We start from the raw sequence: 26,600 nt of genomic DNA, 5'->3' as shown, positions 1-26,600 counted from the left end.
CTTACTCACCATGGTCCACAAGCCAGGCCATACATAAAGAATTCAGCTTTTCGTCAAAGAACTCCACACCCTATAGATACAGAAGATTCCATTAATATGTATCTCCAAAGTTCAGAAATCAAGATGGTCTATTTACATTACATCAAAATGACCCAAAAGCTAAAAAAAACAAACAAACAAAAAAAAAAAAAACAAAAAACAAAACAGGTTTCCAAATAAGCTGAATGCATGAACCAGCCAGAAAAAAATAGCACGGAATGTGATTTACAAATTCTGAGACTATCTTATTAGACAACAATCATAAAGAAAGAAACCGTACATGAGATGGCCCAAGCCCTGCTAGGTGGGAGAGAAGAGGGTAGGGGTAGCCCGGAGCCAGACCCGACACTGCAGACGTGCTGGAAAAACGCATCGTGGACGGAGTGCCGAGCGGCATCTAGATCACTTGTGAAAAATAAGCTACCCACGAAAATACCTGTCCATAATAACAGTTCTCATTTTTTTCCTTCCTGGTTGATATAATAAATCCTTAAGGATGAAGAAATTGACTTCGACAAATAGAGAGCTTCCCAATTAAAGAAAGAATTTCTGGGATGATGGGAGAAAGCAGAAGAGGGAGAAGGGAGCAGGCACAGGACTCCAGGGGAAGTGGCCCCAGCACAGAGTCACAGGTGGAACCACCCCGGCTGTCCCGATTCTGTTCTCCCTGGCAACGGGCGGTCACTCCAGCACGGGCGGAGGGACACACGTCCAGCCCTGTGGGACTCTGCGGCATGCGGGACAGTGCCAGGTGACGTCTGCTTTCCTAGTGCCTCCTTTGTGGGATCTGCATGTTTACAGGTTTTTTAATTTCTCTGGCGACTAAGAAGTGACTGACCAGTGACTGTGTACTTTAAATAAAGACAGTGAATATAAAATTGCAGTGCTTTGAAAATGGTGACTGAATAAAAGAGCTTTATGATTACAGACTGTGAACAGGTGTTAGCATACACTTCGATTACCACGCCAGCTTTCAAAGACAACCTCTTCACTCCAGGTAATGGATTTTTCTTGGATCTTAATTATTGTGGCTTAACTTTACGTTCACCATGGTCCACAAGCCAGGCCACATATAAAGTCTTGGAAGAATTTTACAAATTGACTATGTGATATAAAAATCTTTACACATAAGGTGGTAAGTAACAAGGCAACAGGATACTAACAAGAAGTTGAAGATGTGGACAGCGTTCCCAACTGCTGCACGTCTCCCCCGCCAGACAGGTGTGAGTCCGCCAAACTCACCACCACCCGCCCTGCTTCCAGACTCCTGCACCACAGAGCTACCCACCTTTGCCAGCTGCACAGGTCTGAAGGGAGCAGAGGTTAAAAGAAACATCACCCCCACCCCCACTTCTGGACAGTACTTTCAGTCTTCAGCAGTTAGGCACTGCCGCTTTCTACTCCGGACAGGTGACCCATGACAGTCACCAGTGAAGAAGAGAAGATGACCCTCAGCAGCACGTGGGAGTCACAGGAAAAACAGATGACAACATGACTTCACCTGACCCTATTTAGGTATACACAGATACCTCTGGCATCCATTCTGAAGAACGAGACACTTCAAATTGTTTAAAATATATGATGCCACAGACATGCACAGGGTGCGCTTTGTAAACTAAATATGCCAAAATCATTAATATACATCCAAGGGTCTAAGAAAAGAGAAATTACATCCCACCTGCTGTGATCTGACAGTAATGGAAGTCTAGGGGAGAGGGGGACACAAAATGCAGCAATGTTAGCTGCAAGTGGACAGGTGTTAGTAGCTTTCTCAAAAAATATTCAGGTATTCGTTCGTTCGACATTCTACAAATAGTTACGTGCTTAACTGCTGCCAGATACTGGCGGGCTCTGAAAGAAAAACACTGAACACAGTTGCTGCCCTAAAAGTGATCCCTTGTCCTTCTCCCCAGCTAAATTTTTTTTTAAGAGACAGCAAGTGTGGGGAGGGAGGGGGGAGGGAGAGGGGGAGGGAGAGGTAGAGTGAGGGGGAGGGAAAGGGGGAGGGGGAGGGAATCCCAAGTGGGCTCCACCACCAATGCGGAGCAGGATGCGGGCTCAATCCTGCAACCCTGCAACCCTGGGATCATGACCTGAGCCGAAATCATGACCTGAGTCGGACACTCGACTGACTGAGCCACCCAGGCGCCTCTGAAATTTTAATTACTATGATTATCAGAGTGAAACTAACCATGTAATATAAACAGCGATAACGTGGTCTCTGTCCAAAATACTAACACTATAAACATCATATTCCTTCCCTATATGATGATTCCTCAACTCCCTGTATCCAGAACGTAGGAAAAGTGGTAACCAGGGACATTTTGCTCAGAATACGGGCAAACAGGGAAGCTGCCCAGAGCAAAAATCAAAGCTGACGTATCTTGAAACCACACTCCCTTTTCTTCTCGGTTAAGAATTCCTTCAGACATGGAGACGCTAAGTACCATGCTCTCTTATACATACCAAAACGACATTCTTCTATGGCTTTGCTATTAGGTGGTGAGGAGGTGAAAGGCGTTTCTGTAATACCTTCTTGTTAGAAGTTAATGCACTACAGAAGATCAAAACCATCCTATGGGCAACCAGGTCAGACTTTCATGCATCTAGATGAACATTATCAGATAAGCTGTGTGGGGCTCCTATGAGCCACAGTGACTGTGCCCGACGATCTGATGCTACCCATCATTTGGTGAGCCACGGTACTCACCAGCTGGCCCGCCAGCAGTGGCATATACTCAATGATGGCCAGCCGGACCCTCCACTTGGCATCTTCAGCCAGCTCCACTATGGCAGGAAGGAGAGACTGAGAGAGCTGACGGATCCCAATCACTTCATTTACACAATCCAAGTTAGAGATGATATTCAAACGAACTTCCGGACACTGCAAGAACACATATGAGCATCAAGGTCTCTGCCAACGTTCTCCTACTATCATGATGAGGTTAACAACTGCCAAACATTTTTTTTTAAATAAGAAAGGATTGACTCGGGTGAAAAAAAAGTACAGCCTTAAAACAAATACTCACTACTCAATTCAAAGCACATAAACGTAACTGATATCTACCAGAACTTTCAATGAAAAGTCTATAGGACAGTAAAAAGCATAGGCTCTAGAATCAAATTACACTGATTCCAATCCCAGATTTGCCACTGCCAAAACTTTGGGTGAATTATTTACCTCTGGCTCAGTTTCCTCATCTATAAAATGGGGATAATAATGAGATGGGCTTCATAAGATTGTTTTGAGGATTAAACATAACCATACATGCAAAGCATTTATGATCACGCCTAACTGACTGTATTCGTCAACAGATTTTATAGCTATCATTAGAATTTTGATACTATAATTTAACTTAAAGCATTTAAAATGAAGAAACATTGGCTTTAAAGAGATGACATCAGTGGATATCCGCAGGAATTAGGCAGAGAGGACATAAAAACATTTTCAGGTCTGTATCAATGGCTCCTTGTGCTCATTTTCTGCAGAATTTGGAACTCCAAACCCAAACACAGGAATTGTCACTGGTTTAAAATAAGCTACCTTTTTTTATCCCTTCATCCCTGTTTCAGGTTCTATTTTAGTGCAACCCCAAACCAAAACCAAACAAATCACTGACTATCAAAGGCAACAGAGTTTTTAGACGGACTCACCTCATCCTTTAACTGAGCTAAAAAAAGAGGTAGAAGGTGTTCAATGGTATTCTCTTTTCCCAAAATGGTAGACAATCCCATAATTACAGATGCTAGAGCCGATTTGACATGTTGATTTGTATCAGATACTAATTCCTAAAATAAAATCAAAATTAAAAGCCTTCTTTTGTGGCAAGATGACAGAGACTTCCACACCATCTCCCAAGGAATTTAGAGACAGTGCTATTTCAATATTCACTGGCTGATACACTTCTTCAGATCATCTGTGTAACAACACAAACCTATGCACCAAAGAGCATTTTACAATTCCCAACATAATAAATAACAATGTCACATTAACATAACTGTCCCAATTATTCCCTGTCCACCTTTACACTCAAAAAAGCTTTAAGGGCTATGTTTTTTTTCTTTTCTAATTCACTCATTTATTTTTGAGAGAGAGAGAGAGAGACACAGAGCACACACACGCGGGTGCACGAGCAGGGGAGGGGCAGAGAGAGAGAGAGAATCCCAAGTAGGCTCCGCACTGTCAGCACAGAGCCCAATGCAGGGCTCAAACTCGTGAACCGTGAGATCATGACCTGAGCTGAAACCAAGAGTCAGCAGTAACTGACTGGACCACCCAAGTGCCCCTCAAAAAGCTTTAAGGTAAAACAAAGAAAGAGAAAAATGGAGGTAAAGTCTGCCTTGTATCATACAGGGCAGAGTGAAACAAAAAATAACCTAGTTAGGTTTACCTTTATGTAGGGGAGAATCTGACTCATAATTATGGTCTCTCTGCCTTCAGTGGGTAAGTTCTCACAGAGTTCTAAAAGAGATAAATAGAAAACAATAATGCTTACATACAGCCATTTACAAGATGCCAGGTTTACCAAGAGGTGCAAATTAAATCAAATCATATGTTTAAGCAAATAAGGGAAGAGAGGCCTTATTCTGAGCGTACTTTTTATCAATCTATATGCCAAATACACCAATCCTAAAAAGGCATCTTTTTGACAGGAACAAGATACAATGGTTATTTGGTTTTAAATATAAATAGAGCAGCTCTGTCTCACAGTGTGACATTTCCACACACTGAAATCATCTCTTACTCAAAGACACGTCCCACAATAACAAACATACAAAATTCACTGACATTTGAAAAATACACCAAAAATGAAGGCTATGTCCTGAGACATCAATTGAACGCCTTAACCTTTTACTTTGTGGGCAGCAGCTGCTCGGACTTCAGCTTCACAGTCTTTGAGTAGGTTCTGAAAGGCGGGGATGAGGTCATTTAGGGTGATTTTAGGACCCACAGCTTTCTGGAGCTATAAAAAAAATTGTACATGTTTTAATGCACGCTAGCAAGTTTAACATGAACAAAACAAAACCAGTATAATCTTCAAGTATATTCTTGCTACAGGCATTCCCATTCAGAAGAATTCATTCAGAAACTTCTGGTACACAACAAAAAAGAGGTTTTGTTTTTTTTGTCTTAGTACTTAAAAGATGTCACTAGAATAACCTTACCTCTGAAAACTTGTCAGCTACCATATAGCGAACCCTCCAAGATTTATCTTCCGCTGCTTGCCGGAGTGTGGGCATCACCAGAGCCTCAAGGTCCTCCTGGGACAGCAACTGGGCGATACTGACACAAGCTTCCACAGCTAAGAGACGCACTGAATCCTAAAGGAATAGAACTTCTTTCTGTTAGTCAGATGATATCTACCGAGAGCCACAGGGCAGTATGTGTGGTACGAGGCAGTGCTGTGGGTTTCATTTAAAAGAAGAAAAAAAAAAAGGGCATCTGGGTGGCTCAGTGAGTTAAGGGGCTGACCTCGGCTCAGGTCATGATCTCACGGTTTGTGAGTTCGAGCCCCCCATGGGGCTCTGTGTTGACAGTTGGGAGCCTGGAGCCTGCTTCAGATTCTGTGTCTCCCTCTCTTTCTGCCCCTCCTCTGCTCACACTCTGTCTCCGTCTCTCAAAAATAAATGAACTCTAAAAAAAACGGAACGGAAAGAAGGGAAAAAAAAACCCACTGCATACAGCTTCCTCCCTCCCTCCCTTCCTTCCTTCCATACAGCTGATCCCTTTGCCTGGAACAGTGTATCAAAATCCATAAAGGGAGAAACAACCTTGCTCTAGGAGGGCCTAGGTGCCTCAGTCAGTTGAGCACCTGACTTCATTTGGCTCAGGTCGTGATTTCATGGTTCGTGAGTTAAAGCCCCACATATGTGGCTCTCTGCTATCAGCACGGAGCCCACTTTGGATCCTCTGTCCCTCTCCCTCTGCCCCTCCCCAGCTCATTCTGTCTCTCAAAAATAAATAAACATTTAAAAACAAAATACCTTGTTATAGAGTGAACAGTAATTTCCTTGGCTAGAGTGCAGAGCTATTATTAAGGAAAACAAAATGAAAATGTAAAAATTAAATAAAAAAAGAGAACATTATAATGATGTCTTCAAGGCCTCCTCTAATAAGTTGTTGAAGGACAAAAATGAAAACTGTACTTGAACAAGCTGTTTAACAGATCAGAACAAAAACAAGAGAATAAGGCTAGGGGAAACACTTAGGCAGCTCAGTTTTTAAAATACTCAGTTTGGGGTGACAGTAATAGTTTAGGCATGAGATGATGACTTGGAAAGAAACACACGAAAAATAAAAGAGTTAGTAATAAAAAACAACAACACTGGATTTAAATGTTGAGAATCGGGGGCAGAATAACTTTGAGGTAACCAAGCCTAGAAAAAAGAGGCCAAAAACTTTAGAAAACTGTGAGATTAATGACCTCAGCTCCCCAAATGTAAACTGCCAAATGTCAATGTGATACCTATGTGTCTTTTGACCAAGTGGAAACACGCAATTAGACACATCAATGAGAAATTAGGAATTGAGATTACAGACTTGGAAATCTTAACAAATAGAAACTAAAAATATGTAAAAACATAAGCACCCAGGAGGAACCAAAACTCTGAACACCGTGTGTGCATATGCTATTACATATTTCACAAATATTACACATCATACTTTTCAAAATATTACAAATTTTAAAAATCGTCGATGAACAGTAATTTACTGTACCCCAAGATACTCGCTCCTCTACCCACAGCTAAAAAAAGGCAGAACTAGGTTCCTGGTAGTGGCTATACAAGGAACTTTGAATCCAAAAACAATGCTCTATCAAGGGACTACTATCATCTCTGGAAATATTTACCAATAAATATTTGTTAAATTCATCAATGACTTTTCTCCCCAATACCTGCTCCTCTTCCCAGCCTCTTCTCTGTCTCAGCAATGACACACCATCCACCCGGTTTGGGCTAAAGCCAAAGGTCAAGGTCTCCTTGACTGCTCTTTCCCCTCTTCCCATAGTCCCAGTGACTCTGCCTCTAAACCTATCTCCAGATTCTCTCCACCTTCACTATGCCACCTTAGTTCACTATCCTGTCTTGCCTACGTCTCCTAACTGGTCTTCCTGCTTCTAACCCCACCCCCACCCCCTTACAATTCAGCATTCACCCAGAAGCCAGAATGCCGGGATGTTCTTTTTAAAAGGTACATTACACAGGGGCGCCCTGGGTGGTGCAGTCGGTTAAGCGTCTGACTTCAACCAGGTCACGATCTCACAGTCCGTGAGTTCGAGCCCCGCGTCGGGCTCTGGGCTGATGGCTCAGAGCCTGGAGCCTGTTTCCGATTCTGTGTCTCCCTCTCTCTCTGCCCCTCGCCCGTTCATGCTCTGTCTCTCTCTGTCCCAAAAATAAATAAACGTTGAAAAAAAAAAATTAAAAAAAAAAAAAAAAAAAAGGTACATTACACCAAGTCACACCACCTCTGCTTAAAATCTAGGTGTATTCTCACTGCGCCTAGGAAAAAACTTCAAACTCCATACCCTGACTTATAGGGCCTCCATGATCTGGCCTCGGCCTATCTTCTCCGGAAGACCTTATCAGAGTCCCTGTCACCCGCTTTGTTCCAACCTGACGGCCTTTACACTAGGTGCCTTCTCCCGGTGGAGCTCCGGTACTCCAGAAAAGGGTATGGCTGGCATTTTTCTTTTGTTTCTCAGTTTGTATCACTACTTCAGAGTCCTTCTCTGACTAACCAGTCTAGAGGAATGCCCTATAATCAGTCCCTGTTACATCACCCTACTTTATTTTCGTCCTAGCATTTATCATGCTTATTGATCTGTTTATAATGGTTAAACACTGTAGCCCAGCATTGGAACGGTGCCCAATATGTAGCAGGTACTCAGTAACTGTTTTTTCCAAAAATGAATAAGCCAGGAGCCCCAATTCTACCAGGGGTCAGACAGAATACACACACACATATCATACAATTAAGCACTTATTTTTTTTTCTAATGTATCACAACTAGAAATCATATGCCTCTTGATGAAGCGTACAATGCCACATATCATCACCCCCAAAATATCAAACCTAAATCTCATCAAGCCTCTAGATCATGGATGGGGCAAACACTGGCCGAATCCAAAACCGCAGCTACTTCACGTAAATAAAGTTTTACTGCAACACCACCACACACATCAGTTTACATATAGAGCTTTTGTGCTACGAAAGCAGAGTTGAGTAGTTACAACAGAGACTGGCCCACAAGGCTGAAAATATTTACCATCTGGCCCTTTACTAGCAAAGTTTACAAACCCTCCTCCCCCACACTACATTCAAGTTGCAGGAAATACTGAGGACAAAAGAAAATGTTAAATTATACCATGGGAAGCATCATCAATAAAATCCCAAGTGAGGATTTAAACCTCTGCTGTCCGATGTGGTAACCACCACCCACATGTGGCTCTTGAGTCCATGAAATACGCTAATGCCCATGTTCATATGATCACTATTTTGGACCCAGTGTGTTAAATAACATAAACTATTAAAATTAATTTCCCATTTTCTAGTTTTTAAAATGTGACTACTGGAAAACTTAAAAAATTAACAGGTAACTTACACTGTATTTGGTGAACAGTGTGGTTTTAAACTATAATGTTCCATAAAAGTACAAAGAGAAGTCAGAGCTGGTAACCACAAAAGTCAAGAGAAAGTGTTATCTGAAGCAGGCAGGGGGTGGGTGTGCGTGGGCGAGAGCTGGGGCGGGCTTCCAGGGTGGTGGCTGTCAAATTTCTGCCTCCTAACCTTCTTATTATTCAGAGTTGTATCTTTTGTGCTGTCCTCTATATGGTATTTCAGTAAGTTTTTTCAATTATTTTAAGGTAAGATTTACCATCTTTCAATATGAGACTCATCAAGAGGTCCTGCACATGTGAAGTGATTCCAGGAAGACACCAAGCAAATTAAAACCCACACGCATTCTTCTGGGGTCCAGAAACTCTGGGGGGTGGATCCTCTAGCCATAAAGAAGGCAGTTCGGCTTAGCCATGAAGGCTCTGAACTCTGGAGCCCGACTGCCTAGATTCTAACCCCATCTACACCACTGCAAAGCATGCCATCCTGAAAAAGCTACTTCGACTTTCTGTGTCTGTCATTCCCTAACACGTAACCTGGGCTATCTACCTCATGGGGCAACTATTACCCCAGTATTTCTTTTACGTAAAAACCCCTTAGGACAGGCTAAGAAAAATCACACACTTATTGCAGGTGCTCCTTATTGTTATTATTTCTACACCAAAAAGATCCAGATCCTTGGACTTAAAATTGCTATCGTACAAAGTCCCCCTATACAGTCCTCCAGAGAAGGGAGAGGCTCAGGCAGCCTTCCTAACACATTTGTTTATCTGAAAGTCAAAAATCCCTCGCAACATGACCCCGCTGTGACCGGCTGCAATGCATGAAAGTGTGTTAGCCCTTAAAGCAGCTTTGGTCTTCCCTTCTTAGAGGATTCCCATCTCCTCTCTGACTCCTGTTTTAACCACTGCCAGCACAAGAGAAAATCATGGTCTGGTTAAGAAAGAAATGGAAAGGCACCAAGATGGCTCACATTAAATTCTATCTAGGGGCGCCTGGGTGGCTCAGTCGGTTGAGCTTCCGACTTCGGCTCAGGTCATGATCTCATGGTCTGTGAGTTCAAGCCCTGCGTCGGGCTCTGTGCTGACAGCTCAGAGCCTGGAGCCTGCTTCTCATTCTGTGTCTCCCTCTCTCTCTCTAACCCTCCCCCACTCATGTTCTGTCTCTCTCTGCCTCAAAAATAAATAAACATTAAAAAAAAAATTATCTAGCCCAAAATTAAGTATTAATTTTGCAAAAAGGATCCTAACATATAACCAAAACTCCCAAAGGAATCCTTAAAACGTTAGAGGAAAGGAAATCTATGTACCTCAGATACTAATCACTAACTTACCTGTTCGTCTGAAGCTAGGTTAGTGAACAGCGGAACAATTTCACTTTTCACACTGTCTAATTCCAAAACTTTTGCAAATTCGCCCAGTTTGGAAGCGGCAGCACGTCGTACCATGGGAGTGTCATCTGAGCACAAGGAACGGAAGTGCCTAAAGCAAATGATAATGAAGGTATTTCCTGTTAAGTACCACTGAATTAAATGCCCCCAACACACACACACACACACACACACACACACACACACACACACACACACGGCCATCTTAGAGGTTTTCTTTTATGAATATCAGTGATTAGGTAGGCTTCTAATCTAAAAGCACTCGTATATTCAATTGAATGATAAATAGTCATGTTATCACATGTGTCCTGCTATCAGCTACTCACAGGTAACAGGGTATTGTGTAACTGTCAGCCAGAAGTTCCCAAAAACCCCAAATAACTCAAAAAAACAACGTATCTTACTGTCTAATTTCTGCTCTGACAGCATCTGAAGCCCTGGGATAGCAAACACTGAACAAGCCACACGCAGATGTGCGAGAAGTGAACCAGTCTCCACTCGCCAGGCGCTTCACCAGAGGTACAAAATGTGCTTCCAGAGCATTAGGAGTGTGCTCCTGGGAGATCTGCCTCAGCGACTCCACAGCCTTGTCTCGAACCACAGTCTCTTCCACAGTTGCCAGACTTTCCAAAGGAGGCTGAATAGGCCAAAAAGAAAAAATCAAAAAAGAAAACTTAGTGAATCAGGGTAGATACAGATTATCACCTTTTACAGGGACTGAAGGGAGGTGGTACATGTAACCAGAATGTTCGCTCATCACACCAAATGGTTACTTTCAGTTCACACAGTGATAACATATGGTGTGTCCAACCTGAAGACACGACTTCTGTAGGACAGCCAAGGTCTCATGTCCCAGATGGCAATTCCCAGATGGTGTCTACAAACGACACCGTGGAGACTCGACACAATATTAATATTACTGTGAGCTGAATGACTAGGTTTAAAAGATATGTAGCCAAATTCAGATAAGACCATGTTTTTCCTCAAGAGTAACTGCAAAAACATGAGCAACAGCGGGCAGCACAATTAAAGGATGACATCTCATCAGGCCACTGAGGCCACACAACTTTCGGAGAAGCAGCCCTGTCCACCAGCCCCACACCATCAACTTACCTAACATGTAAGAGGCTGAGTACGAAACCACTTTTTTCAGAAGACACTGCAGACTCTTTATGAGCGAGACAGAGAGCAGGAGTTGTGGACAGAGCAATGAAGAACACAGAGATGGTAGGAATCCCTGTTTGCAGCTTTAGAAACAGTAGAGACCAAAAGGGTTGGTCTGGAATAGGATCAGAAAGTGAACATGACCCAGCCCAGCGAAAAGCACACGAGGGCTGGTTCTCTGAACCTCTACCTTTCTGGGTTTGCATTTGGTAGAGGCGTATTCAGCATACGCCATGAGCTGCAAATGTTGAAGATAAAAATCCACAACACAGGACTCACGAAAAGTCTGAAACAAAATTATGACTCAAAGAAAACAACTGTGTCTACTAACATTACGTTTCAAAAAACGTTTAATACACAAAAGTAGAAAGTACTTGGCATTCCTAAGAGGTATTCCAGAAGCCCTTTAAAACGATACTGCTTTCTTACTTGAAAGGCCTTTCACTATCTACGTCTGCCTCCTCGGAGCTCCTCTCATACAGTATCAGTGGATCATCTCTATCACTACCATAGGATAAGGCCAAGCTGCTGAGAATCAAAGACGAGTTGTCTCTGGATTTTAACTCTGCCTAAGTCTCCAGGCCCTCTTCTACTGTTCCGCCCACCACTCCCGTGTACCCCAGCCACACAACCTGTTTCGTACTTCCAAACCCGAGTCAATGAATGACTACTGCTGTATTTTAGCACTGAGGACAGAGAAAAAACAAGGCAGACAGGTTCTTCGCTCTAGTGGACTTTTATTGTAGTGCAGGAAGACAACTAACAAAGAACATAATCTTATGGTGATGAGTACCCGGTAAAGAAACAGAATAGGATGATGTGATAAGGGGTGACTAGGAGGCAATTTCAGGCTGGGTGTTCAGGAAAGGCCTCTTTGAGAAGATGCACTGAGGTTGATATCTGAATGACAAGGACGCAGCCATCAGAAGCTCAAGAGAACATTAGAGTGAACAACATAGGGCAATAATCTTAGGGTAATAATAAGCTTGGTTTATTCAAAGGACAGAAAGAAGATCCCTGTAAACAGAGCGAGGTTATCAAGAAGGAACACGGTAGGAGATATATTCAGAGATAGCTTGTAACTTAGCTTACAAAACCTAAGATAGGAATTCAGATTTTCTTTATTTTTAAGTTTATTCATTTATTTTGAGAGAGAGAGAATGAGCAGGGGAGGGGCAGAGAGAGAGAGAAAGAGAATCCCAAGCAGGCTCCGAGCTGTCAGTGCAGAGCCTGATGCCGGGCTCAATCTCACGAACCATGAGACGGTGACCTGAGCCAAAATCAAGAGTTGGTCACTTAAGTGACTGAGCCACACAGGTGCCCTGGAATCTGGATTTTCTAAGAGCTGTGGCAGGAAGTAACCCATGTGCCAGGTGAACAGTGGACTACAGGGAAGGGTGGGAGGCAGGAGTGGAGAACGACTGGTCAGGATGTTACTGCAGCAATCTAGCAGAAGGACTGTGACGTCTGGAAAGACGAGGAGAGATGAGCCAGGTAGTAGTGGGGAAGAAGGAAAGTGAACTGATTTGGAATGCATTTGGAATCTACTGAATTACTAACAGATCCAATCTGGGAAATGAGTGAAAGAAATTTTCAAGAATGTCTTCTAGGTTTTGGTTTGTGCAAATGGGAGGACAGTGATGCTGTTTACTGAGATGGGACCACTAAATGACGGGCATATTTGGGGGAGAAAATGGAGTTCCGTTTCAGGCATGTTAACATTTTTTTTTTTTTAAGTAGGCTCCATGCCCAGCAGGGAACCCAACTCAGGGCTTGGACTCACGAACCTGAGATTAAGACCTGAGCTATGATCAAGAGTTGGATGCCTAACCAAATGAACCACCCAGGCATGTTAAATCTGAAATGCCTGTTTGATATCCAAGAGGAAAAGCCACAGGCAGATAATGTAGAGAGATACAAGCAGATATCTCTATCCATGTACCTGGAATTCTATGGAAAGGTCAGAGGTAGAAAGAAAAATCACACATCAACATCATATAGACAGTATTTGAGCCATGAGGCATATATGTCTATCTTGTGCAAATGATGTCATCCTTCAAAACCTAATTCAGACACCATCCCCCAAGAGGTTTTCTCTCGTCACCCTGGATGAATCCCTTTCTGCTTCCTGCTATTCAGGTACCTTTTATGTGCTCCCATTCTTCCATTTAACACTATGGTGATTATCTGTCAATACCTAAGGCAGAGACCTCATCCCATTCACGCTGGCCTTCTTCACAGCAACACTGTAACTTCAGAGCCTGATATAGCAGGTGGTCAGTAAATGTCAACCAAACTGAGCTGAACTCATCAAATCCACAGAGTAAATCAGAAGCAAACCACAGGCTTACAATCAAAGACAAAAAGCTAATAAACATTTCCAGGGCACCTGACTGGTTCAGTCTATAGAGCACACAGTTCTTGATCTCAGGGCTGTAAGTTCAAACTCCACCCTGGAAATAGGGATTACTTACAGAAATAAAAGCTTTAAAAAAAAAAAAAAAAAAAAGAAAAGAAAAAGCTAATAAACATTTCCAAATTCATGACACCGCTAGATGAGAATTAAGATCTCTAATTTCAGGGGGTGGGGAGAAGACCCATAAAAATAATCGAACCCTTTTTCTCCCAACTGGCAAGTTCACACAAAGTTCTGATGCTCGCAGTCAGAGAAAGGGTTGAATCCGAAGTGCCTACGTTATCTGTCCTCTCAACAGCCAACACTGAGGCTATCTACAAAAAAAAAACTGCATTACAAATGTAGTGTTCCTATCGACAAATACTGTACGGTTTATACAGGTTAAGTTATGGAAGAATGGTAGACAAAATATACTCACCAGCAGACAGTGGGCAAAGTCAGGACCTCCCACCAGGCCAGTGAAATTTCCCAGTTGCTCAGCAAGAGCTAACAGTACCTCATCTTCATCATAAATCGTATCTGGAAATGACAACGACCAGGTACTCATCAATAAAGAGAGCAGGCCCGGAGCTGGACACTCACAGAGAACTAGGAATAGACTCGATATTTAGCTAGAGGGGCCCGTCACAATCCTAACAGCATTCCAGAGCTGTATGACACAATGAATTAGAAATTGATAACCCCATATCAATGACTTTCCCATGAGCTCAACAGTTAACTGAATACATCTGGCCCCATTATGCTATGCCCTGTCTTGTTTCCTCAGAGCGCATCAGCCTCAGCTTAGTACTCAATAGTGTGGATAACACTTTCTAAAAAAAGAGTCAGTTTTGAAAGCCACTGGAAAACTTGAAAGCCACGGAAAATGGAAATGGCCACACCTCTCTTCAAACAAAGAATTCATATACCTGTAAGGAATGGCAGCAGTTCTGTTCGTGTCCTTTCTACTCCAAGTGCCAGAGCAATTGTGGATAACTTCTTAATACTGTTAAGGCGGAGCTTTAAAAATACAAAGTGCAAAGAACAAACAGTTGTGATTTAGACCAAAACAAGAATACTACAAACAAGTGAGACAACGACACACACTGAGAAAGAGGCAAACCTTCAACTCGGGTTTGATTCTATGAGGAACCTCAGAAGCAGTGGAACATGCCTTCATTTTAACCAAACGAAGATTTTTTTAAGAGCCACACTCACAGGGCCCGTTAGAAAAAGAAAATACCACATACAGGAAAGGAGACGATTTCAAAATGAGAGCACATTGGCACTAGTGAAGCAGGTGAAATGGTTGAAAACAACCCTTGCCTCTCTAAAGAAAAGTTACAGCAGAGCTAACGCAACAACTCATCTAGGTAAGCCACCCCACTCTCTCTCTACCCACCAAGCACAGCCAGTTTCCCAGCCTAGAGAAAAGCTTTCATTCACCTGCAGCCCGCTCCAGCCCCCTCGGGCCACGCCGGCCTCCTCCCGGCCCAGGACTGGACGCGAATACGCCTCCCTGCACCGCCCGGAAGGGGCGCCCAGGCGGGAAGCCGGGGCTCCCACAACCGCCGGGACCGGGCGCTGGGAGTGGAAGCTCTGCCCAGGTCCAGATAAGGTCTGCTCAAGCCACCACACCCCTCCTGGGACTTTCCCCTTCTCTCAATTAAATTTCTGCTCAGAAGCCGAAGCCGGCTCTTTCAGTCCCCGGGCCTCTCCCACCGCCGAAGCCGGCTCCTTCAGTCCCCGGGCCTCTCCCACCACGGCGCCGGCCTTCCTCCTCCCCTACCGCACGCCCCGCCGGGCCCAACTCCATTCCCCGGCCCGATTCCAGTACCTGCACATCCTCGTTGCGGAGCTCGTCGATTAAAACCGCGATCGGGTATAGCGAATCGTCTCCATCTCCTCCCGCTGCTCCCGGGCCGGTCCCGGGCCCCGCTGTGCCCGCCATGTTCTTTCTCCTCCGGCTGGTCGCCACCGCCCGCCGCGCGCCCAGGCCCCGCCCCGCGCCCAGGCCCCGCCCCGCGCCCAGGCCCCGCCCCGCGCCCAGGCCCCGCCCCGCGCCCAGGCCCCGCCCCGCGCCCAGGCCCCGCCCCGCGCCCAGGCCCCGCCCCGCGCCCAGGCCCCGCCCCGCGCCCAGGCCCCGCCCCGCGCCCAGGCCGGCGGAACTAAGGCCCATGCTCCTGCTTCGCCGAAGTGGGGGAGTAGAGTCCCCGCCCGGCTGAAGGAGGCCCCCACGTGGACCCCATTGCGGGGGCTGCACGTCTAAACTCCAGAACAAGGGTGGGCTGAGAAAGCGAATGGAGCCCCCACATCCTTTACACAGCCGAAATAAACAGGGGCAGGAATGCATTCTGCTCATGATGGGCTGAAGGGATCAAGGACCTACCTGAGTGTTGCGAGCTCTGCTCCCAGGACTCAGGCAGACCAAAGAGGATACCCGAGGGCAGGAGGAAAACAGATTTAGCGCCTCCCCTGGCTTCGTCCTGGCCCTGAGCCACCGGGTCGCCAGCCCTAATTTCCCCGCTAGCTTCCACAGAACCCCTCCACCTCTTCCTCTGGCCTGTGAGCCAGAATTGTATCTGGCTCCTGCTTCGTAAGACAAATAACGCGGGCGGCGAGAGAAAATGAACGGGGCTGTCCAAACTCCCCAGTCAATATTTTTTCCGCTTTTTCCATGCAAGCTGTTAAAAACATGCTGCTCTCTTGTTTTTGTGTTTCTTTTCAGTTTGGTACTGGAATGGTGCCTTCTGTTGTTTTTTTCTTCTTCCTCCCTCTTTTAGGTCTTTAGCATGCTAGAAGTACAACAATCACGCAAAACGAGGACAAGCTTTAATCCTTCCAGATTGGATGGAGTGGCTACTTTGCTCTACGAGAAAGGCTAAAGTGGCGTCCCTAGAACTCCATGAGTCCTCAAAGCCAGCAGGAGGAGGAGGGGAGAGTGCTGGAGTTCTTTCTTAGAAAAGTTAATGGAAAGTTTTCCTTCACCCTTTTAAGGGCACAAAGAACTAGGATGTCCCCCTGTTTTTTGTTTGCTTCCGACTACAATTTAAGCAGCTTAGAATGATAAACTACATACGGTGATCATAAGCTCTGAAATGGTAATTCTATGTATGTAATTAATACAAACGTAAAGTTATTAACAAACGTAATTTAGGAGACTTAAAAAACAAAACAAAACAACAACAACAACAAAAAAAAACGGGGTTCTGGGAAGTCAACACAGTAGATGGAGCCTTGATAGCATTAAAGTTTGGGAACCAGTGGACCTGAACAGTATCTCTCAAAGTAGGTCTGCGGATGTATTCTGTAGGGTTTCAATTTGGTTTTCATTTTGGTAATTTCTTTTAGATTGATGTGAACATATTCTGGATTATCTGCATGGCAGCTTTATAGCCAGTAGGCCACACTGCTTCTATCCTTACATTTGCATGTGTGTTTCAGTGCTTTTACCATTCTAGGTTAATGAGAGAAGAGCAGAGGTGGATTTAAACTGAAAATGGGGTTTTCACGCACTCAGTGAAAGCCAAATGACATCATGGAACTTGACTGTCGCAGCATTTCTAACAGAAAAGTAGGGCAAACAGGTGCCATGGGTCACTTGGTGGCACCTGTACTTTGAACTCAAAAGAAGCTGAGCTCTCACAGGCAAGACAACAGTCACAATACAAGGGATAATTCAGTCTCACTTGGATTTAAATTGTAGAGCTCTCTCAGTTTTTTAGCATATAAGAACTATAAATAAAAGAACATTATATTCCTATTGTATATTTACAAGTTTAAATAACATTGTAATAAAAATAATTTAAATTGCCTGAGAGTTTTCACGATTTTCTTTTCCTTTAGAAATGGATTCAAGGGGCGCCTGGGTGGCGCAGTCGGTTAAGCGTCCGACTTCAGCCAGGTCACGATCTCGCGGTCCGGGAGTTCGAGCCCCGCGTCGGGCTCTGGGCTGATGGCTCAGAGCCTGGAGCCTGTTTCCGATTCTGTGTCTCCCTCTCTCTCTGCCCCTTCCCCATTCATGCTCTGTCTCTCTCTGTCCCAAAAATAAAATAAACGTTGAAAAAAAAAAAAATTAAAAAAAAAAAAGAAATGGATTCAAATACCACTCAAGGTTGAGGGGGAAAGGGCTAGAAGGTTTTTCGATTTTGCACTTTACCAGTTAGAAGATCAGAGGGGGTTCCTATTGGTATGTGGACGAGAAATCTGCTCCCTTATACTTGCTGTAAAAAGTCTTCAGAAATGGTAGAGGAAGCAAATACAGAAACACATCGAGACCAGTCCCACACATACCATCATCCACATGTTTGCTCAAGCTTAGATGAGCCTCACTATGCTGAAAAATCAGCACCAATTAATTCTATTTTGTTTAAAGCTCAGATAGGCTTTCCTTACCCAAGCACAATGAATGGCATACCTAAGGAGTAACTATGATTAAATATGAAATTACAAGCTGAAAAAATAGGTCCCAGAAAATTGCCTGGTTTGAGAGTCATCAATTCGGGACTTCAATTCCCACCACCTCTGCCTCTGACTCACTGTGACCTACCTCTTCCTATGCCTCAGTTCCATCTCCCACCCCCTCACCCCCAATAAAATGGAGTTAACTGCCTCTGGTTCCCTCTCTAGTTACTGTGATGATGTGAGAAAGGAACAGGTAGTAAACACGGAGATGCTAATAAATCCTTCAATAAAGAAACCGATTAAAACAGACTACAGCAGAAAAGAGGCTATTTCAGAAACTGGGCCAAATGGAAACTAGAACAAAATCTAAGTCTTTTGGGGAGTGTGGTCCACGGACTATCTAAATCACCTAATGCATGTTAGAAAAAATGCAGATTCCTGGCCTCCACCCCAGATCAATTGAATCAGAATCCCTGAGAGTGGGGCGGGGCATTTTACTGTGCACACACTAATATTTCAAAGTCACTGATTTAAAAACATCTGCAAAGATAATTTCCATGTCAACAAGCAGCTGCTCAGGACGAGTATGAAGAGAGTCTTTGGAGGCCACAACTGGTCCAGCAAAAGCAAGTGACAGCTAAAACTGCTTATCAAGAAGTAAATCTGTCCCTATTTGGCTATGGCTTTTGCCAGATTAAACTGATCCCTCTTTTGCTGGGCTCCTGGAATTCAGCTGCACTACCAATACAGCACTGTGGAACTCAGCTGCTTCCACACCCTCTCCTTCCTTGCTCCTCTGGTCTCCTCTCCACACAACCCCCTCACCCCCAAGACACACAAGAAACTAATGACCGGGAAGCACCAGAAGCAATAGCTGAGATTAGGCTGTGGTTAGTTTAAAGCAACACTCAGGAAACAGTGTGACATTCTCAGTACAAAAGCACAGAGTCCTGACACCCACTCATCTAGTCAACCAAGGGAAGACGGGGTCAGACTTGCCCCCATTCCTGTCAAAGCATCAAGAATATGGAGAAACACAAGCAGATGGGACCAACAGACATCAACTGTTGTGCTTGTATTAGCTCCCAGTGTCACTACAGAAAAGATCAGTCCTGAAGAAGTCTGAATGATGTCACTGTCATGCTCTGTGGCCTCTTGCCTCAATTTAATCGCTTCCTCCTCACCATCCACAGGGCTTTACAAAGTACATGTTCATTCAAGCCTATCGGCTCTAGAGCCACCCCACTCTAGGCCAAGTGCAAGAGACAGACATGTATGTAGGTGGTCCTCTCAAGGCAGACCCAGAAGCGTCATCCCACTAAAAAGGCCATCAAGAAAGTGGTAGATGAAAAAAACAATAACCACAATACAAACTGGTAGGTGTTCCAGTTCACACACAGAAAACCTGAGGTACACGCAAGCATTTTCCAACAACCTTCATTTATCAAGATGACCCTGATAAACTGATTCCCAGATCTGCACTTAATTCAATGCAAAGCAGTAATTATCACCATAGCATCAAGGATATTGTGAATTTACTTTTATACAAAGATTGTCTTTTTTTAAGTTTATTTTTATTTGGGAGAGAGAGAGCAAACGGGGGAGGGGCAGAGAGAGAGGGAGAGACAGAATCCCAAGCAGGCTCCACACCATCAGCAAAGAGCCCGACATGGGGCTGGATCCCGTGAACTGTGAGATCACGACGTGAGCCAAAATCATGAGTTGGATGCTTAACCGACTGAGCCACCCAGGCGCCCCTACACAAAGACTGTCTTAATCCTGTGGGACTCAAATATTTTCACCTCACAATTTTAATTCCATTTTTACAAGGCTGGGAATACTTGACAAAGAAGATGAAGCTTTGCCTGGAGTCACACAATGAATCACAATGAACGCAGAAGCTATGACACTAATAATCATGCATTATTACGACTCCTTGCTTCATCCTCTACCTCCATGCCACAGTTTATATCACCAGATATAAAACTGGTATTGGATTTCCAGAGCACAACTTCTCTTGAATTCCTGGGAAGAGCAAATCAAAGACATGGGACAGCCAGTTCTCATTCAGGGCAGAATACAGAACGGTTAAGAGTATTCACTGGAGCCAGGATGACCTGGAAGGACATCCTAGCTTGCCCATTACTAGCTGTGTGACTTTGAGCAAATAAATCACCCTCTCTGAATCTTGGTTTCAGCATGTGTAGAGCTATAAAGCTTACCTCATGTGGTGAAGATTAAATAATTCATATATAGTGCTTCGATTAGTACCTGACTGACATGAGTCAACCCTTAAATATTAGCCATTATAATAGTTATCTACTGAGGAAGTCGAAGCAGGAAGGAAAACATTCCAATCAATTGAGCTTTGGGAACAAAGAGGACCACTATGAAAGGATGAAGAAAGTACGTGATTTAGAGTCAGAACACTTGACTCAAGGTCTTCCAGAAGGCTTTCTCATTGGGAAAATAGAGGCAAATCTTAGCTGATCTCTCCTCCCTCTCTCTCTCTTTGTTCTTGTGAGGAATAAGATTCATAACACAAAGTACCTTGTCAATGGAAAATGCTTCACAAATGTAAGAAGTTATTGATCACCAAAGATTCATTAACTGGTTGGTGCCGACACCAAACAAAAGAAGAGAACATCTGGAGACCTAGGCTCAAAGTGCGTAAGCCCCTGATTCGCCAAGAACACCAGCCAGAATGAGTACTTCTCCAACCACAAGAGCAGACTTAAGCTACAACAAACCTAGAGATCAGACAGGCACGGCGAGCTTTCTCAAAAGTCTCAGATGTTTGAGTTCTATTGTGGGCTCTAACTTTCTTAGGGCAGACCCCTTGTTATCTTGTCAGATGCTATACACAGCTCATCAAAAACTCTTTGTTAGAGTGTTAAATGCAAAAGCAAGGTACACAGTATTATTGAAGATGCGGGGTGTTACTTAACCCAAAAATGTTTGAAAATAATACATTGCTCCTTAACAGGTAGTATGAAAATAGTGTATGATTGAGACAAAGAGACAGCAAGTGCCAGAATAGTGTATATAGTATCTTACCATTTGTTTCAAGTAGAATGCACAGATGCGCTTGTATAAAGATAGAAGGCTCTAGAAGAACACATGACTAATCACATTGGTTGGTGAGTGGGAATAAAACTAGGTACCTGGGGAACAGAACGGAAGGGAGATTTTTCAACGTTCAGTATATCTATCCATTTGTCCTTCTGTTTTTTGTGGGGTTTTTTGTTTGTTTTTACTATATACTATATTCCACATTTTACATCAATTTCACCCATTTTTCTCCCAGTGTCTCTTATCATTTCAGGACCCAATCTATGATACCAATATCCAAGATATTTAGGCTTTTTCATTTCTGAACGATGAAAAAGATTATGTATTCAAACAAACAAGCCTTTTGGGTCTGGGTTAGTTACCACACTGTAGACTAGACTCTGCCTCTCCCTGGCCGACCTTCCCCATGGCATCCGTAATATGTATAATAGCCCTTTCCTGCCAGCTACTCCCGGTCTAGCTCTGCTGTGTCCACAAATTTCACATTTCCTTCTTCTTTATTTTTCCAAGCCTTTATCACCTGTCTTGTACCAGACCCAGCCAACCTAAGTAGTAGCTTTCAGCATCTGGGCACAATGTCCCCAAGTTGCAACGAGACAGAGGTTTGATTTAGCAAAAGCAGAGATTACTTAAAATATTCCTTGTCTCCTGAAAGCTTTACCGTGTAGGTCCCCTGAGGATAGTATTTCTTCCCACATTCTTTTCTGACCTGCCCTGAACTATTAGGAAAAAGGTCACAGGAGAACAAACCCATGCCAAGACCCCCTGGACACGTCACTCACCCTCAGCAGAAATTCAGCTGGGACTGTAATCAGAAACCGGAACTCCCACTAACTTCTAGGACTTCAGGAAATCAGCTCCCTGTCTGATCTAGCTGTGATTAAAATTAGCTGGACCACACAGAGCTCTTAACCCCTAGAAAGACCAACTCTGTTATCTGCACACTCAAACTCCAGGCTGTGGTTTCTGAAGGCAGATTAAGCAGGTGGTAAAAAGACTGAAACAGCTTTGACTTATCTCTACCTGTCTAATCATTCTGGGTACCTCAACATAACATCCAAAAAAGGAGCTCGAGGGCTGTTGACTTCCAAGAGGTCTTGAGATAGGGAGTGTGATGTCATGGTTGAGAGAGAGGATCTGGAGTCAGACAGATTGCTTAGGTTTGAATCCCAGGCCTGCTACTTCCCACCTAAGGTGATCTTGGGCAGGCCATGTAATATTAGAAGAATATTAGAAGAATACCTTAAGAAGAGGTATTAACAGTTATCACCCTCATAAGGTTGTTGTAAGGATTATGCAAGAAAAAAGCGACTTGAAATATTCCTGACATACAGTAAGTGCTTAATATGTTAGCTATTATTCATATTATTTCTCTGCAGAGCAAATCTGACAATCTAGAGGGTATAAGAAAGAAAAGTAAAAAGAAAAAAAAACATACTAAAAGACTCCCAAACCCCCAGGCTCCTTGCAGCAGCACCTATACTAAAATCAGAACAATACAGAGAAGATTAGCATGGCCCCTGCACATGCAACGATGACTCACAAATTCATGAAGTATTCCCTAATTAAAACAACAAAACAGAACAAAAAAAAACATTCCCCATCAAGTTTGAGCTCAAGAGAGGGTATCAGCCATCACACAGAAAAAGAAAGAAATCTCCTATTTCAAACAGCTGACCTTGTCTGGTCCCCAAGGCCTATCTGCCTAGGTGGGTACCCTTTACTGTTTTAAATGTCCATGTTCTGCAAATGTTTGCTTTTCATCTAATGACCTGCACAGGAGGAGCAATCAAAGGTATTCTAAGGCCTTTATATGGCTCAGCCTCTGCTACATGCTATTACTTTCCTTTGAGCCACCGTGTGGATAATGTGTCAGCATCTGACGGAGGGGAGCACTGTGCACACTCACATAGGCTTTGGGTTGCCTTTGACAAGGTCAGTAACTGAACAGAGGCAAAGTTAAGACTGTGTGTATGAAGTAGTTTGCTCATGTTTGGAACCCTGACAATGGGCAGATGGCTGGTAATTACACCTCAAAGTAGCTGCTACCCCCTTTCAAGCAAACACATACCTTTTACTACCTATGAATACTACCAAAGTCATGTTAAAGAGTAGTGACATTAACTGTGAGGAATTGACCTGTGGATCATTTCCCAACCCAGGAATCACTTTTGGGGTAGATGATCCATCGCCCATAAATTAAGGGCATGGTTTTCTCCAGGAAATTTTTGCCATTACAGCAATGTAACCATGCATTCTAAAGAGATATAGCTCAGGGGCACCTGGGTAGCTCAGTCGGTTAAGCTTCCAACTTCACCTTAGGTCATGATCTCAGTCCCTGGGTTCGAGCCCCATGTCAGGCACTGTGCTGACCCCTTAGAGTCTGGAGCCTGCTTCAGATTCTGTGTCTCCCTCTCTCTCTCTCTTTCTCTCTGCCCCTCCCCCGCTTGCACTCTGTCTCTCTCAAAAATAAATAAGCATTTAGAAAATTTTAACTGAAGAAATGTAGCTCAGAGATTTCCATTTACACAGGAATTTACACACCAAAGATTACTGCAAATACTGAAACAAATTAGCATCCTGGAAGAAAAGAAACGGTGAAATTTTCAGTGAGAATGGGCTGCCCCCTGCTGGACTTAGGGAAGTCTCTACAAGGGCACTGCATGCAGTCCGGCTGCCTCAGCAAGTTTTCAGAAATAATGATACTTGGAAGTAAAACAAAAACAAAACCGAAAAACAGAAACAGAAACAAAAACAAAACAAAAACAAAACCAAAAACAACATGGCAACAAATTTAAACTTTGGTGTTATTTTTTAGAATATCTCCAGTAATCACAGACTGTAAAAACACAATCGTAGAAAAGGCCCAAGTAGAGGGGAAAGGGCTGAGTTGAAAAAAGCACTTAAGATTCTTTTATAAATGTAGCACTGTAAAACCACCCTCCTTTTCCTACAGAACTCCACAAATATTTCACAGGCAAGGAAAAAAAATGAGAATATATTCTCGGAAATACCAGGGAAGCTTAAGAGACACGTATTGTCAATTAAGGCAAGAAAAAAGCAAGACCAACTGCTGAATGACATACATGGTGTTTTCTTGTTGATTGAGGGGGCACATTTCAGGTCATTTCTCTCAGAATGAGATTAACCTTTGCTCTCATGTCTGTGTGTGCATGTGGGGGTGGGGGGAGGGCAGCGGCTCCCAGAACCTTTGCCAAAGACCAGTGCGAGTAACAAAGGGGAAGTCTTCACTGTACATGCCCCAGAGCGTAGTAGACGAAATCTACAAAGTAGGTTCGCCCAGCGTGCCCTGCGCAGGACTAACTATCCACCGGCACGTTTTTTCACTCTGCTCACCAGAGCCACAGGTCCTTCTCTGAGTAGGCTGAGCAGCGCCGATCAATAGGGTCTGAACTTACAAGACCTTGAGTCTTCCTCAAGGTTGGATCTGCCTGCTCCAACACTCTCCTCCCCATCCATCAATAAAATGGCACTTGAATGGGTCTGAAATGGCCAAAATTAGTCATTGCTCTTTTCCAGATGTGTTCCCATTTAAATGTGCTGAGAGGATCAATGGGAAGAGAACTGCAGTAAACTATGAACATTCATTAGTGTACATCAGTACCCTATTAGTTACTTGTTTCCCAGAAAGCAGGGCCCAGAGAGAATGGGTAAGAGGGCAGGTAAAGTTTGGAAGTCAGAAAAAATAGAGAAAACATGGGGATGGGGAACGGGAGTGGCAAGAAGTGTACATGGAAGTGTGCGTAGCCAGGGGCTGTAAGTGGAAAAGAACAGCAAACATTTTGCCTACTCAATTACCTTTGATCTTTGGTGTGACTGTTTGCCTTCCAGCCTCTAATAACAATTGCGGTGGTTATTAGAAAGCCACATAAAAAGGTTTTTTAAAATAAATGCCAGGGCCCATCTGTAGCTACTAACTCAGAATTCCTTGGGGGACTCAAGAAGATAGGGATGATTTTTTTAAATGGTCTCCAGTGAGCCTCTCCTGCAGCTGTGGTTGAGAATCACTGCTCCGTAGGTCACATCTTCTCCAGCACTGAGTGTGATGCTGCGGAAGCAGCTAGTAAGCAGACCAAAAAGCACACCCTTCTCATTTGCCAATTTGAGATTCAAGAATTAAAACGGTAAATACAGGGCAATGTCTCCAGTTCTGCAGGCCAATCAAGATCAAAGCTATTTTAACTCACACGTCAGAGCCATCAGAGCCATCAAGAGTCCGTTGTTTTTATTTCTATCCCCAGGCATGTAACAACGGAATAAGCAGCCCAGAAACTGGAAGCAAAAACAAGAACAAAAAGCCCTACCATTCAAAAGTAGTTTATGAAGATACCTAAGGTTCACTTAAAACATTTAAACGTTCCTACTCAGGTAAAAAGCTATTTAATCCAATTGTTAATTTAATCACAAACTATTCTAAGAAGAATAGTAACTTCCATGAAGATGTCAGTCATTACATCTTTCAAATCGTGTCACTACAATTCTGTCATCTCATATCCCTTATCTAAATTTGCTTCATTTTATTCATCAAATCTGTTAGTTATAATTTTTTCAATGTCAGGTCTAGGTTGAACTGCACAGCTGAAGAGAGCCAAAACAGCCTTCAGTTTAAAAATACAAAAATCACTCACACTGGGCAGTGGCGGGGGTAGGGGAAGGGGGAGCGCCTGGGTGGTTCAGTGCGTTAAGCATCCAACTCTTGATTTCAGCTCAGGTCATCATCTCATGGGTTGAGGAGTTCAAGCCCTGCTTGGGATTCTCTCTCTCCCTCTCTCTCTCTGCCCCTCCTCTACTTACTCGCAAAATAAAATAAACATTTAAAAACAAATAAAATTAAAATTTAAAAATCACTCACTACTTGGTATTATTGATTTTTTTTTTTTTTTTTTTTTAGTTTATTTTGAGGGGCACCTGGATGGCTCAGTCGGTTAACAATCAGACTTCAGCTCAGGTCATGATGTCACTGTCCATGAATTTGAGCCCTGAGTCAGGCTCTGTGCTGACAGCTCAGAGCCTGGGACCTGCTTCAGATTCTCTATCTCCCTCTCTCTCTCTGCCTCCCCCACTCGCACTCTTTCTCTTGCTATCTCAGAAATAAATAAACATTAAAAAAAGTTTTTTTTTTTTTAAAATAAAGTTTATTTTGAGAGACAGAGCATGAGTGGGGGGGGTGGAGGGAGGAGGGGGGAATCCCAACCAGGCTTCACTCAATCCCAAGAGCTCGATGTGGGGCTCAAACCCACAAAACCTAGAGATTGTGACCAGAGCCAAAATCAAGAGTTGGGTGTTAACCTACGGAGACACCCAAGTGCCCCAATATTATTGAATTTAAATGTATCACTACAAAGCCATCCTGCAGTTAGACTTCCTTTTCCCAGCAGGGCTGATAGGAATGGAGCACTTCTTCACACCTGGAGGGGAAGCTTTCTGCCCCAAACTAGTTCAGAAGGTCTCCTGAGCAAAGCCTGACCTTCCAAAATCAAACAGAGATATTCAGTAAAG

The 26,600-nt window shown here is 43.7% G+C and overlaps 1 protein-coding gene and 1 non-coding gene across 6 annotated transcripts in view; one reads left to right on the top strand and one right to left on the bottom strand.

Annotated features, from left to right (window-relative positions):
* PPP2R1B (protein phosphatase 2 scaffold subunit Abeta) overlaps positions 1 to 15,599 on the bottom strand; it is a 33,539-nt gene extending 17,940 nt beyond the window's left edge. For 4 of the 5 annotated variants that reach the window (XR_015241361.1, XR_015241360.1, XM_086679145.1 and 1 more), the window contains exons 1-11: positions 15,442 to 15,598; positions 14,534 to 14,624; positions 14,044 to 14,144; positions 10,450 to 10,682; positions 9,989 to 10,136; positions 5,206 to 5,361; positions 4,889 to 5,003; positions 4,431 to 4,501; positions 3,694 to 3,828; positions 2,750 to 2,923; positions 10 to 70 (exon numbers count right to left, since the gene is read on the bottom strand). Coding sequence is in view for 3 of the 5 variants with exons in the window: in XM_086679145.1 (XP_086535271.1) it covers positions 10 to 70; positions 2,750 to 2,923; positions 3,694 to 3,828; positions 4,431 to 4,501; positions 4,889 to 5,003; positions 5,206 to 5,361; positions 9,989 to 10,136; positions 10,450 to 10,682; positions 14,044 to 14,144; positions 14,534 to 14,624; positions 15,442 to 15,555 (1,399 nt within the window). In the remaining 2 variants the exon portion in view is untranslated. Of the gene's footprint in view, positions 1 to 9; positions 71 to 2,749; positions 2,924 to 3,693; positions 3,829 to 4,430; positions 4,502 to 4,888; positions 5,004 to 5,205; positions 5,362 to 9,988; positions 10,137 to 10,449; positions 10,683 to 14,043; positions 14,145 to 14,533; positions 14,625 to 15,441 lie in introns of all 5 variants that reach the window. The other variant, XM_025929146.2, reaches the window with a different exon arrangement.
* A 6,941-nt stretch (positions 15,600 to 22,540) lies between these two features.
* On the top strand, positions 22,541 to 22,649 carry LOC112866193 (U6 spliceosomal RNA). Its single transcript, XR_003224057.1, has one exon. It is a non-coding gene; the product is annotated as a U6 spliceosomal RNA (small nuclear RNA).
* The last annotated feature ends 3,951 nt before the right edge of the window (positions 22,650 to 26,600 follow it).

The sequence above is a fragment of the Puma concolor genome, chromosome D1 (assembly GCF_028749965.1).
Source record: "Puma concolor isolate L17-30 chromosome D1, mPumCon1.1.hap2, whole genome shotgun sequence".
Classification (NCBI taxonomy): Eukaryota; Metazoa; Chordata; class Mammalia; order Carnivora; family Felidae; genus Puma; species Puma concolor.
This window is presented reverse-complemented; position numbering and strand designations above follow the sequence as displayed.